The sequence below is a fragment of the Neophocaena asiaeorientalis genome, unplaced genomic scaffold (assembly GCF_003031525.2).
Source record: "Neophocaena asiaeorientalis asiaeorientalis breed wild unplaced genomic scaffold, Neophocaena_asiaeorientalis_V1.1 scaffold78, whole genome shotgun sequence".
In the NCBI taxonomy this organism is placed as follows: domain Eukaryota; kingdom Metazoa; phylum Chordata; class Mammalia; order Artiodactyla; family Phocoenidae; genus Neophocaena; species Neophocaena asiaeorientalis.
Window position 1 is genome coordinate 8894068 of NW_020175018.1, and position 17960 is coordinate 8912027.

The 17960-nt window shown below is 51.2% G+C and overlaps 1 protein-coding gene across 1 annotated transcript in view; it reads right to left on the reverse strand.

Moving 5' to 3' along the window:
* Nucleotides 1-17960, reverse strand: part of DENND1A (DENN domain containing 1A) — a 489835-nt gene that overhangs the window by 38397 nt on the left and 433478 nt on the right. Inside the window, 1 exon segment of the mRNA XM_024762246.1 lies at nt 17707-17838. Coding sequence (XP_024618014.1) covers nt 17707-17838 — 132 coding nt within the window.

A 17960-nucleotide genomic window follows, 5' to 3' on the forward strand; every position in this document is an offset into this window, starting at 1 on the left:
CGGTCTGAATAGGTGGCATCCCATTGGCGGCCCGAGGTCAGGCAGCAGATGCGGGCCGTGGCTGGGCAGGGGCAGGGAGCCTTGCTGACGCGTGCCATTCTCTGCCCAGACAGAAACAGGAGGCGGGGGCTTCGCTGCTACCTACATGGGGGCAGCCATCTGGGATGCCATCAAGGGTGCCTGGATGACATTCCCAGGAGGTGGGGGATGCCAGGAGGGGCTTCCAGATGTTGGGAGAGAGAATCCCCCTCTGACAGAGGCAGGGGAGCTGTTTTGAGGCACTTGCTATGTTCCAGGTTCTGTACTAGAAGCTCTACCTGTAAGGTCTCTAATGATCCCAACAACCCTGCAGAGAAGGTAAAACCCCCATTTGGGAGTTGAAGAAACTGAGTCTGCATGGCTCAGTGACTTGCCCAGGCCTCACCGCTAACAGGTGGCCGAACCAGGCTCCAGACCCAGGTAAGTCTGACCCCAAAGAAGCCCACACTCCTTCCATCAGACCCGATACACAAACGGCAGAAGGAAGATGCTGAATCTTATCCCCTTGAGAATGAGGGTGCTCCCCTCTCCCTGGGGAGTTCCTCCCCCCAATATCCTCTGAGTTTTTTGTCTTGCTAAGTCCATTCTGACCACACAGAAAGGTTTGTCTTTGCAGCCGCCTACATTTCACCAGGCCTGTGTCCTGACTTGGGGAGGGTTTGCTCGGTGCATTTAAGGGCTGGGGCCAGCTCAGCAAAACCAAGGCTAATTTATCATCTCTGGAATGGTGTCCACCCCAAGCAGTACTACCACTAGGAAATTAAAATAAAGATCTTCTCCCGATTTTGCAGTTGTACAGATAGGATCGCACAGCACCTTCCAGAAAGGGAGTCTGGTGATTACGACAGCTTCCACGCTGCTCTCCCTGCCACCAGCTCCCCCCACTCCGGTCCACCCGCAGCTCGGGGAGCTGGTCGTGTCCTGCAGACAGTTCTCGGCAGGCCATTCGAGACCCAGTCTCTGGCCCACCCACCCCATATTCCACCCTACCACAAGCAGCCCATTTTTCCAGCCCTGCAAAGACATGCCCTGCCACTCATGTGCCACAGCCCTTCACGACGCATGTGCTCGTCCTGGGTGCCCTTCCTGCATCTGCCTACCTGGTGGGTTCAGCTCATCCCTCAAGCCTCTGTCCCTTCCCTGGAAGCTACCCCTCTCTTCCTGGCTGGATAGAGCCCGGCTTCTCTCTTCTGTCCCTCCCCTAAAGACGAGGGGTTCCTCGAGAGTGCTGTGGCGTCTTGGTCACATCTGAATCCTGGGCTCTAGGCACAAGGCCTGCACGCAGTCAGTTCAAAGTAAATGCTCGCCCAAGACTGTGGGACTAGACTCAAATGATCAGTAAGGCCGTTGCCCAGCATTCGACTAATGTGAACCAACTAGCTGTCATCCTATCACTGAGTCGCACTGTCCACAAGGCTGGCAATATTTCTGATCAGGAATGGCATGCTTCTGAACAGGAAAAAACTCCCAACCTAGAGATATCCTGGTCTAACAGGTTGAGCCCAAGGCCACCCTGAAGAGCAAGAGACTTTTCGAGGAGAATGCAAAGGTGGGAAGCTTAGATGTGAAATATCCCCAAATTTCCCCAGTGTCTGTTAAAGACAGTCAGGTTCGCCAGACAGGCTTTTTTTTTTTTCCTTCCCTCAGAACAAATGGATGGAGAACCTGTTTTTAAAATTCCTGGACCCTGGCATACATTTCTATCTGTGTCAAAGTCTAGCCCTCCACCGCCTCAGCAGAGTTTAAAATCCTAGCTAATAGGTTAACAACTGTTTTTCTTCAGCTTCAAATGAAGAATATCAGAAGGCTGGGGGGGAATGCAGCTCTCCAATTTGTACGGACTGCACACAGCTCCCTGCAACGTGTGTTTGACAGGACTGACATTCTGTACCGCTGTGAGATGGGAAAACGTGTGACATTTTTATTCATGGTGGCGTACGCCCTTGTAATGATCAGCTCTGGTCGATGTGCTTACCGCAGCAGCCCCAGAGCCCTCCGAGAACAAACAGGAACCCAAGGTGCCAGCAGTTCGACTGCCTTATTAAACACCGCCAGGATCCTAACGAAGACCAACTGCTGGAAAATCTCACTGTCAAATCCTCAAGGACGTTGTCAGTGCACAGCTAACTGCATATATTTTTCATTTAAAATACTGAAATCCAGCATTGTGCCATTACAACCGAGGGGAGGGGCACCCACTCCAGCGGCCATTCTGTCGGCTGCCTCTTCGGAGCTCCAGATGCCCAGTGGGGTTCAGGGCTGAAAAAGGGGTGGCGGAGATGGGAAACTGACTTTCTGAAAACCCAGCCCAACCTTCAGGGTGAAAGGCTGAAAGTTACAGGGCTCTGGTGAGAGTCATTTTAACTTGGAAAGTCGATCCACTGGCTCCCTCCTACGTCTGAGAGAATCTGCATAATGAGAAAATCCGTTTCCCCCAGCGGCCCTCTTCCTGTAGGTGCAACCCATCGCATCCTGCACCTCGGTGCTAATCAGCCTGCTGCTTGGCGGCAGACCTTCAGACATCTGCAGGAACACATGGCCGTGGTAGGTTTCACACCTTGGCAGCAAAGCTCTGGGTCAGGGTGCCCACCTGCAATCTCACCACTCGCCTCGATTCCAAGGCCTCAAGGTCAGTGTGCAGGAGGACCCCTCCCTTCGGCGGTCATTTTGAATCCGCATGCACACTGATGGATGGAAGCCAATCACATGGTAGACCCTGGAGCTTATCGTGGTTGTTACGTGGGGTGGTTTGGTTATGGCTGCACACGCTAACGTACTGTGTATTTACCTTGTAAACATGTATTATTTATGCAGTGCCTCTATTTCCATACTCCAGCCCTGATGCACCAAGACATACTCTGCTATTTATTTATGGGGTCCTTGGCATAACGGGCCTAACAAGATGCCCATGTGTGGTTCTTGCAGGTTTGCAACAAACCGTAAGTGGTTGGCTAAACAACTGGATGTTCTCCATCCATCACAGACAGAGGCTTGCATTTTAAGGGGCTGTCTGTAAAGCTGGTTTAGCATAATACTGTACATCATCCTTGGCAGAAATGCCCTGGGACGCTGAAGAGCTGGCAACCCAGCGAGAAGGAGCCCTAACCTTTCCTACCCTGGGATGGGGCATGGGGTAGATTAAGCCGTGGGTACCCTGGTTACAGGTCCCAGAGCAAGGGGGGAAAGGAAGGAGGATGGTAGACAGCCCCAGGGCAAAAGCAGGACAACGAGGGTGGAGGTGCCCTGTTCCTCTCAGCTGGCCATTCTGTCCTTCTGCAGAGCCTTTCCGCATTGACCCCGTATATCCCAACAGACACTCCTTTCATCATGGGCTGTGCCTCAAATCTCATTAGAGCATGCTGGTTAGAGGAAGAGAAATTCAGCCTGCGTCCAGCCCTGTGCCATTCCAAGGTGAACCTCAACAGTTCCCACGGAGGGCATCCGGCGGACCACGGCGTCTTGTCCCTTTGGTCCCCTGGACCTCTCTCCCATCGTTCCCTCATCCTCACATCCCACGAGCTCTCGTCTGAATGCTGGCAGCATTGTTAGTGGTCTCCTGGCCTCACCTGCTTCCACCCCTTCTAGCAGTGGCCCAGAGTGAATGTTCCCAGATGCCATTCTCTTGAATATAATCCCTCACTGGCTCCTGACACCCACAAGATATGATTCAAGCTCCCCCAGGGCCTGGCCCCTGTCTACCTCCGCCTACCTCACCAGCTGCCTCTACTAGCATTTCTCTTTCTGTATGGTTTGTTCACTGTGTCTCCCAGACAAAGAGTGCCATGAAGGCAGGACACACATCTCATTCCTTCGCGACCCTGGGGACTTGGACAGGGCTTGGAGTTCGACGTGCCTCCTAATATGTTGGATAAGTGAAGGAAGAATTAATGAAGGCATAAAAAAGTAACTCAGAGTTCTGCCTGTCAAAATACTCCAAGGCATCAGGATTTTTAATCACAAAAAGCAGGGGAAGAATTCTTAGCTGGTCATCATGGTTTGGACAATGGAAAGTGTTTGGTAGATAGCTCTGGGGTGAAAGTGGCCCTCTGTCCCACCCTGTCTCTGTGGAGAGAACCATCCCCTGGTCAGCACACCTGGAGAGCCACCATCTCTGCTGATCGCTTCACTCCACCTGGCCTCCCGAGGCGCCGTCTTGCCAAGGCTCTATCTACTGCCCCTCTGGAAACATTCTCTATCAACCTCTCCAGAAAGTGCAAACAGGGATCCATCTAGAAGGCGTTAGGGAGTAGGGCATCCCTAGGAGGGCTGAGAGGTAGCTGTAACCATGGAACCATACCATGGTTATGGGCAGTAACATCTCAGAAATTCAGTTTAGACTGCTGCCAGGCAATGTTAATCGCCCATCACATTTTGCATGTTAAGTGGGATATAATCAGCGATCCCTTGGGAGAAGTCCCTTTTATACATTCTCTTTCAGTACTTTTATTACATTTTAAAATTCTTTGCAGTATAAACTAAATGTGATTCAATATTCTAGAAGACATGGAACTAAGCAGACTGACAATAAAACTAAGCTGGCAAAAACAGTGACCCAAATTAGGGACACGGTCAGTGCCATCTCAGATCCAGTGTGCAGGAGGCTGGCAAGACAGCCTTTGCTGCCAGTGAGCTGCCGTCACCACCAAGCTGCCCCAGGTCAGCTGAGCTGGGCGGTATGATGGGAGAAGCCAGGGTTTTGAACCTGAATCCATCCTACCAGCCAGAGGATTAGGGCTGGACCCTAGTGAAAAGTGGGGCACTCGTGGTCCCTCCTGCATCAGCCTGGGGAAGATAACGTGAGAAAATGCAAACACCTGCTGAGCATTCTGCACGGCCCCCAGCAGGCGCTCAGAAGGGTAGCACCACTGTTGTTCTTACCCCTGGGTTAAGGAATCCAGAGCTCTGTTAGGCTTACTCTGGGGAGGAAGCAAAGTCTCAAATCCAGGAAGTAGCCATCAACCTTAGCCAGGAGTGGGGGAGAAGCAGAACAGTGACCTTGACCTCCCTAGCCACCCTAAGCCGTACTGCTGGAGTCGAAGCGTGCCCCAAACCACTGGCAGCCACAACCAGATACCCCAGGAACCAGAAGGAACTGAGGCAGAAGGCTCGATGAGAGGGGTACAGTGAGGGGAGGGCCTGGGGTCCAGCATCAGGTAGACCTGGTTTGGAAATCTTGCTCTGCCACTTACTGTGTGACCTTGGGCAAGTTGCTTAACTTCTCTGATCATCAGCTTTCTCGGGAAAATAATAACTGTATCAGTCTCACAGGGTTGTTGGGAAGATGCAGTGAGATGATACTTGTGGAGGGGTTTGCATGAGAATGAAAACTGACCCGACCCATCCGATGCCTCCTCAGCCTGCCACTTCTCAGGTAGTCCTTGACACCCCTTCCCCCAGGCACGGCCAGGTTAATCATTTACCTCGTCCACAGCAGGGCTCAGGGCCTGATGGGGGACAATGTGACAGGCAGCTCCGGGCACAGCGCTCCCGTGGCCACAGGGCGGGGACTCCCCACACTGGCAGCGACACTGAGTTGATTCTCCCGGAGGATTGTGCTTGTGGGATAGAATTTATTTTCAATATTTTATGTTTTATTTCCCCTTCCCTACTGGGATAAACTCTCCACCTTTGGCACATAGAATTCTAATCTGAGAAAATGCCTCCTCTGGTCTCGCTGAATCAGATTTCCTGCTCTTGTCCCGCTGGGCTCAATCTCTCCCTGGCAGGGAGCTGCATTCCGAGCTGCTCCAGCACAGACCTTAAAAGAAATGCTGTTTTTAGGCTCTGGTCAGTCCTCTGGCAAAGAGACCCTGCTGTCACACTGCTGAACGTAGACAGGCTTGGGGGACGCAGGAGGCCTGTCACGCACACACGGCACCGCACGCAGGGGTCCTCAAGTGAACTCAGGCCTGCAGACCAAGAGCCACCTCCCTTTTTTGATTTCTCCTGCTCTGAACTGACTGGTGGCTCAAGGGCAAGGGGAGTGCACAGAGCTGCCCTCACCCCCCACGACCCACCGCCTTCCGTGTATTCACCGCTCACCACTCGGTCGCTCCCCAGACTCACTGGGCAACTCATCTGCACCAGGCCCTGCAAGGGTGCTAAGGTCACGGAGATGAGGCCGACACGCTCCCTGTCTGGGGACAGTGCGTCAGGTGCGGGACGGTGCTGGCCCAGAGCGGGGACGGATGGCTCTGCTTGGAGGAGTCGGGGAGGGCTCGTGGGGCAAGAGGCGCTAGAGCGGGCCCTGAAAGGTTGACGGCATTTTGTCAGCTGGAGCAGAAGAGGAAGGCCATTCCTGGCACTGGAGACAGTAGGAGCCCATTCATCTCTGGGTTCCCCCAGCGCCCAGCACGAGGCCTGGCCTGGTGCAGACGCCCATGAGGAGCTGGTGAAGGAGTGAACACGGAATTGTGCTGGGCACTAGAGGAGAGGAAGGGACTCTGCCTGGGGTGGGGACACTTAGCAGAGTCTCAGAGGGTGAGAAGGAACTGGCCAGATGTCAAGGACTGCAGGTAGCTCCAGCCCAGCAGGCCCAGCCGTGGGCAGGGGGCTGGGAGGGGGCCCTGGTGGCTGGGTAAATTCTCCTGATCATCCAGCAAGTCTGCGCCCCGGGGAGAGAATCCTGGAGAGGGACCCACATTGTGGAGGGCTGACGGGCTCTGCTATCTCACTACTTGCTGATGTCTTCTGATGCCCCTTGTGCCTCACAGACCAGTGGAGGAGAGCGACGGGTGACCCGAGGAATTTGAGGGATGTACGGGTGCGGTGCGGCGGACATCCAAGGGCAACTGGGGTGGGGCAAGTCTGGGGAAGGCCAAGGACAGACTAAGACATTGCAGCAAGTGGAGCTCATGAGGCAGGGCTGGATGAAAAGCGGACACTGGAGCTGCCAGAGCAAAGGTGGTGCTGGAAACCACAGGGGTAGCCGAGCTCCCCACTGAGTGGAGAGTCAGAGGGGACAGGCCAGAGCTGGGGAAGAGCTCTGTCCAAGGGAAGGAGGACCAAAGACAGCTCCCTTGGTGCAAAGTCCAGTTCAGACCTCCTGCCCTGCTGGACTTGACACTTCATCCATCCACCAGGCTCCCGCCGGCCAGCCCAATTTCCATGCCTTGATGTATTTTACTTGGACCTTTCTGGAGACTCTACCTTGGGCCAAAGGAGTGATTTAGAAGGCAAGAATTCTCTACTGCAACCAGCCAGAGAAAGCCATGGGGCAAGGTGCAGGGAATTCCACCTGAAGTCAGTTGCCACCCCATCCTAGAACAGGCTAGAACAGCAGCTCTGTTTGGTCTCTCAGGTTCAGAACCATCATCAGGTATCTGAGACACAGCCTGGAGAGGCTGCTCCCACCTGAACGAGGACAATGGGCTCTCTACCTAGTCCCTGAAGCTGACGGAGAGCAAGGGCAATAATTAAACATTGCATCTACTCTGCAGTGATCTCCAGCAAGTCAGCAGTGACGAGGTGACGGGCACCTCCTGAGCATGCTGGTGGGGAATCACCCCGAGGACCAAACTGGTTGGAGTTTAAAACAAACGAAAAGGGACTTTGAGATGCTCTGTGGCATGGTCATACAGCACAGGTCTGTACCTTTCAAAACCACCAGAGGGATTCTGTCCACCAGGATTAAGCTGAACCACTCACTGTGACACCGTGGTCTCCCTGAAGGCAGGGGCCTTGCGATCGTCACCATTTTCACAGATGTGGCACAGAACAGGTATCTGTGATTATCTGCTGAACAAGTGACCTAGGTTCTTGGCTCTTTCTCCACCTCTGGGCCCTGGGTTGCAGCTGACTTGGCACACTCCACTCCCCAGAAGCTGTCACAGGCAACTGTGCCCATCTCTGTAACCTGCAAGCCCTGATTCGTACCTCCCTGCCATGCACTCACCTGTCCCCTCTCTATCTGGTGCCCTGGGTGACCTCTGACCTTGGCCCTCCACCATGTATACTCTTGATTTCAAGATCCCCACCACTCTGGGTGTGAACCTTTCTCTGCCATCAGACAAGAGGACAAGGGCCTGGGGCAATGTCTCCTGTTTGGCTTCTGTGCACATTTATCTGTTTTCCCTTCTTTTGATAACAGCCCCCTTATTTCCCTTCCAGGAACTACCCCTCCTGTGCTTCTTAGGTATGTGTTTCAGGTAGAGCCTTACTCGTGGCCAACAGAAAACCCTTGGCCACAATGATGGGTTCTAAGACAGGCAATATGATCAAAGTTGGTTCAATGAGTGAACCCATGTGGCAGTCACTAGGAAGCGACACCCTCCTGCTGGTCTCACCCCTGGAAGGATACAGTCTGGAGTTGCTGCAGCCAGGGAAAGCCTCCCTGAGAATGGTACCAGCAGAGGAGGCCAAGCCGGGAGAATGCAGCAAAAAACTGGGTCTGACTGACATGATTTAATGCCTGGATCAAGTCATACTTGAAGCTGGTATGAGTGAACAATTGTTTTTTTTTGGTCTCTTGCAATCCAAAGTAACCTAATTGATGGAGACTCCTAGTATAAGCCCTGCCCCTGGTCTCTGGGGGCTGGGCTGGCCCCTGACACCCCCAGTACTAACTCCTACACATGCCCAGTTTCTATCCTGCATTCTAATCCCTCACACATACGAAGAGAGCACCCAGCGTGCCTCTGGTGTCTAGTGGTGGGTTTGGTGGGCAGAGTCTACGCTGGAAGCAGAGTACTAACTTTCTTGTCTTGGTGCCAAACCGAGGCCCAGAAATGTTAAGGGAGGCCTGGGATCTGGAGGGAAGCCAGAAACAAGGCCTTACTTGTGCTCCAACATCCTGGGACCCTGGGCCACCTGCCAAGGCGCTGCACTGGCCCCATCACTGCGAGCTCAGCAGGGAACTGCCATGTTCTTAGCACGGAGCTGGAGCGTGAAGCTGGGGTCTAGTAACAGACAACATGGCTTTGAATCCTGACTGTTGCTCCTGAGCTGTAAACCTTGGCTAAGCCCCCAATCTCTCTCAGCCTGTCTCCTCTGCAAGAGGAGGTGATACCTGAGACCCAGTAGGCTGGTTAAAAGGACTCAGTGGACTCACTCGTGGGAACTGGCGTTGGAACACAGACCCCCTTTTCCAGGTCTCAGCACGGTGCCTGGCATGTGGTGAGCAATTCAGCCTCATGGCCCCCCTCCCCTCCCTCACTGCTGTTCGACCATAAGACGTGCTCAAACTGCTGTGAAGGTGCCCAAGACCTAGCAGGAGGGGGCTGGACTATGGTCCTTGGCCCTTTGCAGTCCTCCTTAACTTGTGCTGAATGGAGGTCAGGTGGTGGAGCTTAGAAAGCAAATTGCTATTTTGAACCTGGATTTTCATTTGGCCGCTGACATTTCTCAGCCCTTCCATGGCACATCAGGAGCCCCTGAGCTACCTGTGGCATCCTAGCTGAGAAGGCAACAACACACGCTTAATCAGAAATCGCCTGGATTTTTCAACCCAATCCTTATAACTTCCAGAATCTGATTTCTCTGTTTTTGACTGGCAAGTTTTTCCTCTTGAAATCGAACATGTCTGCTCTGCGGAGCAAAGCCTGGCCTTGTTAACCTGGCATCAGAAACCTGTCTCTGGGCTACCTGGGCTATGAGAAAGTGAGGTCACCTGGAAAGACAGGATCAGCCAGCCACGCCCGCCAGAAGACCTGACAAACCCACTACCAGTTAGGGACCACACTGCTTCGGTATCGGCAGGGCACGAGTCAGAACAACTCTGCACAGCCACCAGCCTGCACTGAAGGCGGAGCTGCCTGCTGGCCACCCTGTAGGCGCACGCGGGAGCTGGAGGGAATGGAGCGGGAGGCCACCCGTCGTGCTCGCTTTCTCACGCAAAAGTCTGGTTGAAAGAGTGGAAAAAGGGGCAATGGAAAAGGGGGCAATACGGTTTGAAAACAACAGGGCTTGAAGGAGCATCGTGCAGAGAGCTCTGCCTTGTGGCCTGTGAAGGCACAGCTGATAAGTTAGGCCAAGAAAACGACTTCGGATGGCAGACCACGACACTCACCTGCTCACTCACGCCTGGTGCCCCAACCTGCCCCCGGCCCCTTCCCCTCACGTGTGTGAGTCAGACTTGGGCACCATCTCCCTGCCATACCCCCAGTGCCTCTCCCCCTGCCCCCCGATGCCAGCCCTCCTCGGTTCAGGTGTTGACTTTCCCACAAGAGCTGCAGGCACGAGGGTCAGTTACATGTGTGCACGTGCAGGGGGGCTGCCACTGAGGGGTGTGTGTTCCGAGAGCCGCGGCGTGATGGGCGCTGGGAAGACAGGCTGACTGGGAGGCCATGTCAGTGGGTGACCGACATCTGGCTCTGCTTTTGCTCCACTGGAGAAAGAGACTGATGTTTACCGAGCGCCCATGTGTAGCGCTGATCCAGACAGACAGTGCCTCACTCAATCCTTATAAAGACCTATGACGTGAGTATTATTATCCCCACCCTAAAGCTGAGAGAACTGATTTCACTAAGGTTAAGTTACGTAGTGAAGGTTACCAGCTTGTTAGTGCCAGAACTGAAATTTAAGGCCACGGCTGCCTGATGCTAAAAGCTGTGCTTTACCCTCAACCACACTGCTTTCATCAGCTGATCAGCCTCTGCCTTTCAGCAGCTCCATACTTGGGGGGATGGGGGCTGTATTTGCTTCCTCTCTCTGTGAATGGCTGTTACATATGTGCGTGCCTGTGCATGTGCATGTGTGTAGTTTTTTGGCCATACCATTTGAAAGCAAGTTTCAGACATCACCTAAATACTGCAGTGTGTACCCCTGAGGCATAAAGATAAGCCCCTAAAAGCCATGACATACATCAACAATAGCTCTAACATATCACCTAACACCCCAGCCCATCTTCAGATCTTCCAACTTTCCCAAGGATATCTTGGAAGCTTTTAAAAAAAAAAAAATCCAAGTTCATACCTTGCATTTGGTTATATAGCTCAGTCTCTTTTACAGATAAAATCTTTACTTTTTTGATAGAATTCAAGGGACACCGGGCCTTTCCTTCCCTTGCCTGCTCTCTTCCCAACTTTCTTCCTTTCCAGGTCGACCCATCCTGGAAGTCTGGGGGTGTCCCAGTGCTCGCCTCTCTCCCCTCCCCTCCGTTCCTGGGGCATTTAGGACTAGACCTTAGGAGCTCATAAAAACACAGAATAAGACAGGATCTAAATTCCTATAATACAAATCTGTTTCTACTCGGAAACAGAACCCTTATTTATGGAAAGTGATTTGGAAGTAGATTTTGACCACTAATGGAATATTCATTTTCCTTTTTCAAATGAATGGAATTACAAGCATAGCAATGGAAATAAAACCAAGTAACCTGGACACACAACAAGTACTTAAACAATAATCAATTAATTATTAAGCAATTTGAAAATCCACATCAATAATGAAACCCCAAGACATCTACTGACTGCCAGGTCAGTGCCAAGCCCTATGGTGGATGTTCCAGGCTCACATTCTCATGGGCCTAAAGGTATAATTACAAGGCTGCGTGAGATGCACTGCATGTGCCAAGTTCTGGGGCAGCACAAACACAGGAGCGACCAAATCAGTCGGGAAGATTTACCAAAGGGACATGCTCTGAGGGTGGACAGGCAGATCACCCCGGGCCTCGCGGGCTCTGCCAAGGGTGAAGGTGGAATCTTCGGGGGAGACGGGAAGCAGGGAGGTGGCACGGCCACTTGTGTGTGAGGCTGTGTGGGGAATGCAGTGTGGGGGAGTCTGGAGGCCCGGAGGCCAGTTAGGAAGCTCTGGAGCGGTCCAGGTGAGTGATAATGCAGCCTGAACCAAAGCTGTCAGAGGCGCTGGAGAGGAGAGGGACTGGGCGGTGGCAGAGGGCAGAAGGGAGAGGCTCTGGGGCGTGGGGAGTGGACCTGAGCTTGTGGATGGACCTCGCTGTGGTGGGAGATGGAGGAGGGGGGTGAATGTGGCACGAGTGCACATTCAGACTGCAGGCCTGTGGTGTGAGGTGTCTGGAAACATGTGAACATCTGTCTGAGGTGTTTGGGAGGCAACGGCTGAGTTGAAGGGAATCGTGTGTGACTTCCAGACTCTTTGGGACAGAAGGGGTTTCTCAGGTCGCTCAGAGCTGAGGGTGCTGAGAAGGCATTCGCTGGTTGGGCAGCTTCTCCAAAGCAGCACGAGACTGGCACTAAGTGACCCAGCTCACGCTTATAAAGCAGAACTCTCCGTATGCACAGATAAGCAGGCAACCGTATTCCAAGAGCTGCTTCTGGGGGTGTATCCAAACCACTCTGCCCCAGGTCCTGGAAGCCTGGTAGCGCTTAGTTTGAGCTTTGGTTTAACTGGCTTTTCAAACTTTATGTTAAAGAGGTTTAGAGAGCTTTGCTTAACCGGGAGAATAGACACCTTTCAATGCACACTTTTTGGAATCTAGCAGATTGGAAGACAGGCAATTACTTTGCTTGTAGGATCAACTCGGGGGGAACACAACGAAGGGGGCCTTGGAGTGGGTTTGCCCTGTCCTCCCACCTCCTGAGAAGGCCCAGCCCCTGGCCGAGGCCCACAGCATGTGGCAGCACGTGTGCAGGACTAGAATCCAGTGTCACTGGGTGCCACTGCCAGTCCAGTACCTCAAGCCAGGGAGGGAGAGCTGCACTCAGCCGAGAGAAGCAGGGGTGCTGCTGGTGGTGGAGTATGAATTAGCTCCTAAATCAAGTAAATGTCTTCTGGGCCTGTTTCCCCAGCCGTACAATGGATATGAGGCCTTCTTCCTTACCAGCTAATGTCGATTCGATTAAACGAGTACAGAAGTGAAAGCGCCTGTCCTGTCCACTTATTAAACGCAGGGAGCAGAGCAGTTTCCATGGGGGTGCTGCCTCTTCTGATTTCTCACATGGGGAAGGGTCAAGCCAAGACGTCTGGCTGAGGGGCGCCCAGACCCTGCTGGGGAGGGCAGGGCTTCCTCACTCCTTCCCCAGCCACAGACTAGAGAGAATGTCCACTTCCCTGCCCAGGAGAGAAAAGTGTGGGGGGAGCCCTTAGCTTCTCTCTGTGCCCTCTTGCTCTCGGCTGCCCAGGGGAGGAGGAGTGCTTCCCTCTGACTTTGGGAGAAGGAACTGAGCAGGCTCTGTGCTCCCGGTGGCCCCGCCCCCACCCATCAGTCAGTCCACAGGCACCCTGGGCGCTGCCTGCAATTGTCCACGTCTCCTGTGGGGAGTAGCTCAGTCTTTTCAATTTGGAGGTGAGGTTTCAGCAAGCCCATTTGGCCTCAGGTCTAAAGCAGTATTCTCCTTTTAGCCTATTGGTAAAAAAGCTGGCATTTTTATTTCATTTGACTGTCTCCTGGGCCTTATTTCTCATTTGATTCTGAATTTGGGAGAATAAAAAAAGTTATTTATAGGGGGCTTCCCTGGTGGCGCGGTGGTTAAGAATCCGCCTGCCAACGCAGGGGACACGGGTTCGATCCCTGGTCCGGGAAGATCCCACATAACCGCGGAGCAACTAAGCCCGTGAGCCACAACAACTGAGCCTGCACTCTAGAGCCCGAGAGCGCCGCAGCTGCTGAAGCTCGTGCACCTAGAGCCCGTGCTCCACAACAAGAGAAGCCACCGCGATGAGAAGCCCAAACACATTAGCAACCAAGAGTAGCCCCGCTCGCTGCAACTAGAGAAAGCCCGCGTGCAGCAACGAAGACCCAACGCACCCAAAAATAAATAAAAATTTTAAAATACCAAAAACACTGCTTAAAAAAAATAACAAAGGAAGCTATTTACAGCCTCCTAAACATTTTCCAAGGTAGGAACAGGTATTCTCAAGTCAGAGACTTTTTAAAAAAAAATTATTTATTTATTTATTTATTTATTTGTCTGCACTGGGTCTTAGCTGCAGCATGCAGTATCTTTTAGTTGTAGCATGTGGGATCTTTAGCTGTGACACGTGGGATCTAGTTCTCTGACCAGGGATCAAACCCGGGCCCCCTGCACTGGTAGTGCAGAATCTTAACCACTGGACCACCAGGGAAGTCCCTCAAGTCAGAGACTTTTGAACTCTTTAAAGAAATCAGACATGATAAGGATGTAGAGGCCAACTAAAAATCCCTTTATTTGCCCTTGTCTGGAACTATTGACATGGCTCACGATGAGGTCTGAGGGGCGTTACGTATGTCTGCTTTAGAAAACAAATGAAATGCTAGTGAGTTCAGTTTGTTGACAAAATATCTTTTAGTTATAGGGTTCAGCTTAGGTCTACAGACAGTGGTCCTGCAGGTGAAGAGGCTGCCCCTGTGGGGCCCTCAGAGTGCCCTGAGCTTACCTCTCTCACTGTTGTCATCACTCTGAGTTGGGCTGTCCACTTGCTATTCTGTCCTCCTTATAACGCCCCACAAGTACTTTTTTTTTTTTTTTAAGCACATGGTAGGTCTCAATACATGGATGAATAGATGCAGAATTAAAGGGAGGAATGGTCATAGCCTTGAAAGAGGAGGCTCTGGTGCAGTAGAGGCAAGAGAGCACCTTTTCTCCCCCAGGGGGTCTGAAAAGGCCTCCCCTGGGCTCCCTGCCACCCTGCCAAACGTCTTCATGGAGTCCCCTGGCTGGCTCCATGGGCACTAGCTTTGCAAGGTGGAGGGATTAATGTAATAAAGACCTCAACAGTCTCTGCCCCGGTGGAAAGCTAACCGTTCTTAGGGAGTGAAATCCGTGGGCGCACAGACTCAAGGCGAGGGTCCTTCTGAGGGATTAATGTAATAAAGACCTCAACAGTCTCTGCCCCGGTGGAAAGCTAACCGTTCTTAGGGAGTGAAATCCGTGGGCGCACAGACTCAAGGCGAGGGTCCTTCTGAGGGATTAATGTAATAAAGACCTCAACAGTCTCTGCCCCGGTGGAAAGCTAACCGTTCTTAGGGAGTGAAATCCGTGGGCGCACAGACTCAAGGCGAGGGTCCTTCTGAGGTTAGTGTGCACTGCCTGGCTGGCTGAAATTATTTTTCCAGGACACATTAGTTTTACTAGACATTTCAAACAGAAGCTGATGTCTCTGCTTGGTGACGGACCTGAAATGGGTTCTGAAGGTGAACTGTCCTGGGTTTCTGTGCTGGCAATGTGGCCCTGGGAAGGTCCCTGAGCTCTGGCTCTGGGTCCATAAAATACAGCTAATGATTCCTTCCTCAAAGGACTATGGCAGAGATGACACATGTTTTCCAAGAGGAGAATATGTACTGCTGGGGCTACATGAGTAGTTTAGGTGATACATGGATGGACACTTAAAAAAGTTGTTTTGGATACACCTTTGGAAAAAACTGGACCAGTACATCAAACTATGGTTTTACCAACAATCATTGCATAAGATGAGGGTAAAGTTGGTATAAATGTCAGGTTGGAGTCTGTTTAAAGAAAAATATCAAGTAAAAAAAATGGTACAGTTGGAGTACAGAGGAGAGTGTGGCAAAAAATTCTGAAATGGAACTCGAAGGACTTCTTTGAGAATACCTAGCCCCTAAAACTCATGTCTGCCGGTAGTAGGTGCTCTAGAAACGCTGCGTGTTCCGGTCAATGGCCCATCAAAGCAGGCGCCCAGGGAAGGACTGAAGGACAAGCTAGTACCAGGGCAAAGCTGGAAAGAGTTAAAAGAAAGAGGTCTGCGGTTTCTGTGGCCCATCCCCCCTGCAGCTAATCTGTCACCTAATGAAGAAGCGGCCGGCACAAGTGAGCTGGCTGGCAGTTCACTTACAGCAAACTGATTAAGAATGTTCAACCAACAGCAGACTGTAGACCTTTCCAGAGAAAATAAATAGAGTGTAGACTGTATGCAAATGTGTTTGTCACTTTGACAGCACGTCTCAATTAAGGCATCTCGCGGCTGTGGGTAGGCTCTGCGGCTGCAGCTGTAAGGGAGAGCCCGCTGCATGGCTGATACTTGGGGCTTGACCTTAATCCACATGCATGCATTAAAAAAAACCCTGCCTTCCTGTACACTTGCATAATGCTGGCAGCCACGTGAGGGAAGTGACAAACTGGGGAAAAAAAGCCACTTTCATCCTCTCCAGTTTACAGACCTGTGAAGGCACAGACAGCTCTTATTTCAACAGAGTTTGGGGTGGCTTTTTTAATTGTTTATCCCCCACCCGTGCGCACACACGCTCTTATTCTGCATTTAGCTGGGAATGACATTAAAGCATCTCTACTTCTCGCTGAAATGGAAAGAAGGTCTTTCTCCATTTCAAATAGGGCCTCCTTTTTTGTGTTTCGAAAACGGAATGTTTAACACCATGAAATCCCTCCCCCCCCCCGCCCCCTCTTTCTCTGTAATGGGCTCCAAACTCCAGAGAGGGGCTCTTTTCATGGGAAGGTTAGTGTGTGCAGGAATGAGGACAAAGGAAAGCAGGAAGCTGGCTCTGGAATGCCATGCTGGCGACGACCGAGGCTGTGCTTTCAGCAAACACAGCCAGGGAACTGGGGCACAGATTTCTCCAGCCAGGCCTGAGCCCCAGGAGAAGGCAGCTCCTCAGGGGTGCAAACACTGACGCAATTTGAAGATAATCATTAATCAGATGAGCACTGCCCTGTGGACGTTTCTTTCTTGGGCTACATTTCAATTTTTATAACATCCCTTTTAAGTGTAAAATCAGAAAAGGGGGATGGATGTCCCCAAGTTTAAGACGTATGAATGTATTATCTAAAAATATCGATTACAGAGGAAGATTCTAATGTTTCAACAAACTCATCCCTCACAATAATAACCCACAGCAACAATTTCATTAGTTCCCTTCATTTCTAAATAGCTCAAAGCCTGGTACATAGCAGGCACTTGATAAATGTCTGCTAAAATCAGGAACGTTTTAAATGCATGCTTCTAGATCATTTAGGTGATAAAATAGCATCATATTTAAGATAAAACCATGAAGATTATTTTAATCATGGGGATGGAATTCATCATCTAATAAATGGTTAAAGAATCAGGTGATTTAAGAATGAATAACCTTGCAAATTCTTGTTACAGTCATAGCTTGCTAACAGAGCCATTTCTCACAAATAAAAAAATTATGACTTTTGCTAATCAAGAGAGTTAATTCAAGAGTAGAGGAGGGTATACAACCTTTTTCAACCAAAAATATAACCACTGATAGGAAATGGATAAGAAAATTTTCAGTTTCTATATGTTTTACTTAAGAGCAAAAAATCAAACAACTGGACAATTTTTAAACGCTCAGGTCGAAAACAGTTGGTTACAGAATCGGATCATGAGAATCGTAGCGTGAGTGTTTACTCTGAGAAGCACGACACCCAGAATTGATTTTCAGGAAGTACATTAATAAAGAACTCCTAATTGATTTTTTTTAAGACTTTGCTTGTTACCTTTTATTTGAAGGTGCAAAGAAGGGCCTGGGATGCTAAAGTGTTCTAATGAGATGCTTAGCTAACAGAGGCACCTTAAACGGAGTACCTTGGAGTGGGGAGGCAGCAGCTGCATTTAATGACTTCATTCAACAGTTCAGCTGGTTTACGACCAGAGAGCCATGCTGTCTCCTCAAAATTTCTGAAAATTCACCTTTTTGAAACATGTTTGCACCAAGCGAACTTTTGAGATGTGCAAAACTCCATGGAGTTGTTTTGTTTTGCCAGAGAGAGCCGAAATGAAAAACTGTTACATGTGCTATATCGTCTGCTGAAACATAACAAAAAGCCCAGATGGAAGGGCCAGGGTACATACCTGTCCAAAGTGGACTGTGATTGGCCTCCGGTCTTCTCGGAACTTGGGGTCCTTGGCCTCCACCAGTGGGGACGGCGCAGTCTTTGGCAGCTGCTCTTCTGTGGTGGGGACACAGCCATTCTCGGTGATGTCCTGCAGGGAGAAGCCCGGTCAGGGGGTTGGTGTCAGGGTCATGACCCCTGCCATGAGCACAGGGGCTCCATCCAACCCCATCGCTAAGAGGCCAGCCAGGGAACTCCCTCTGGGACATTCTG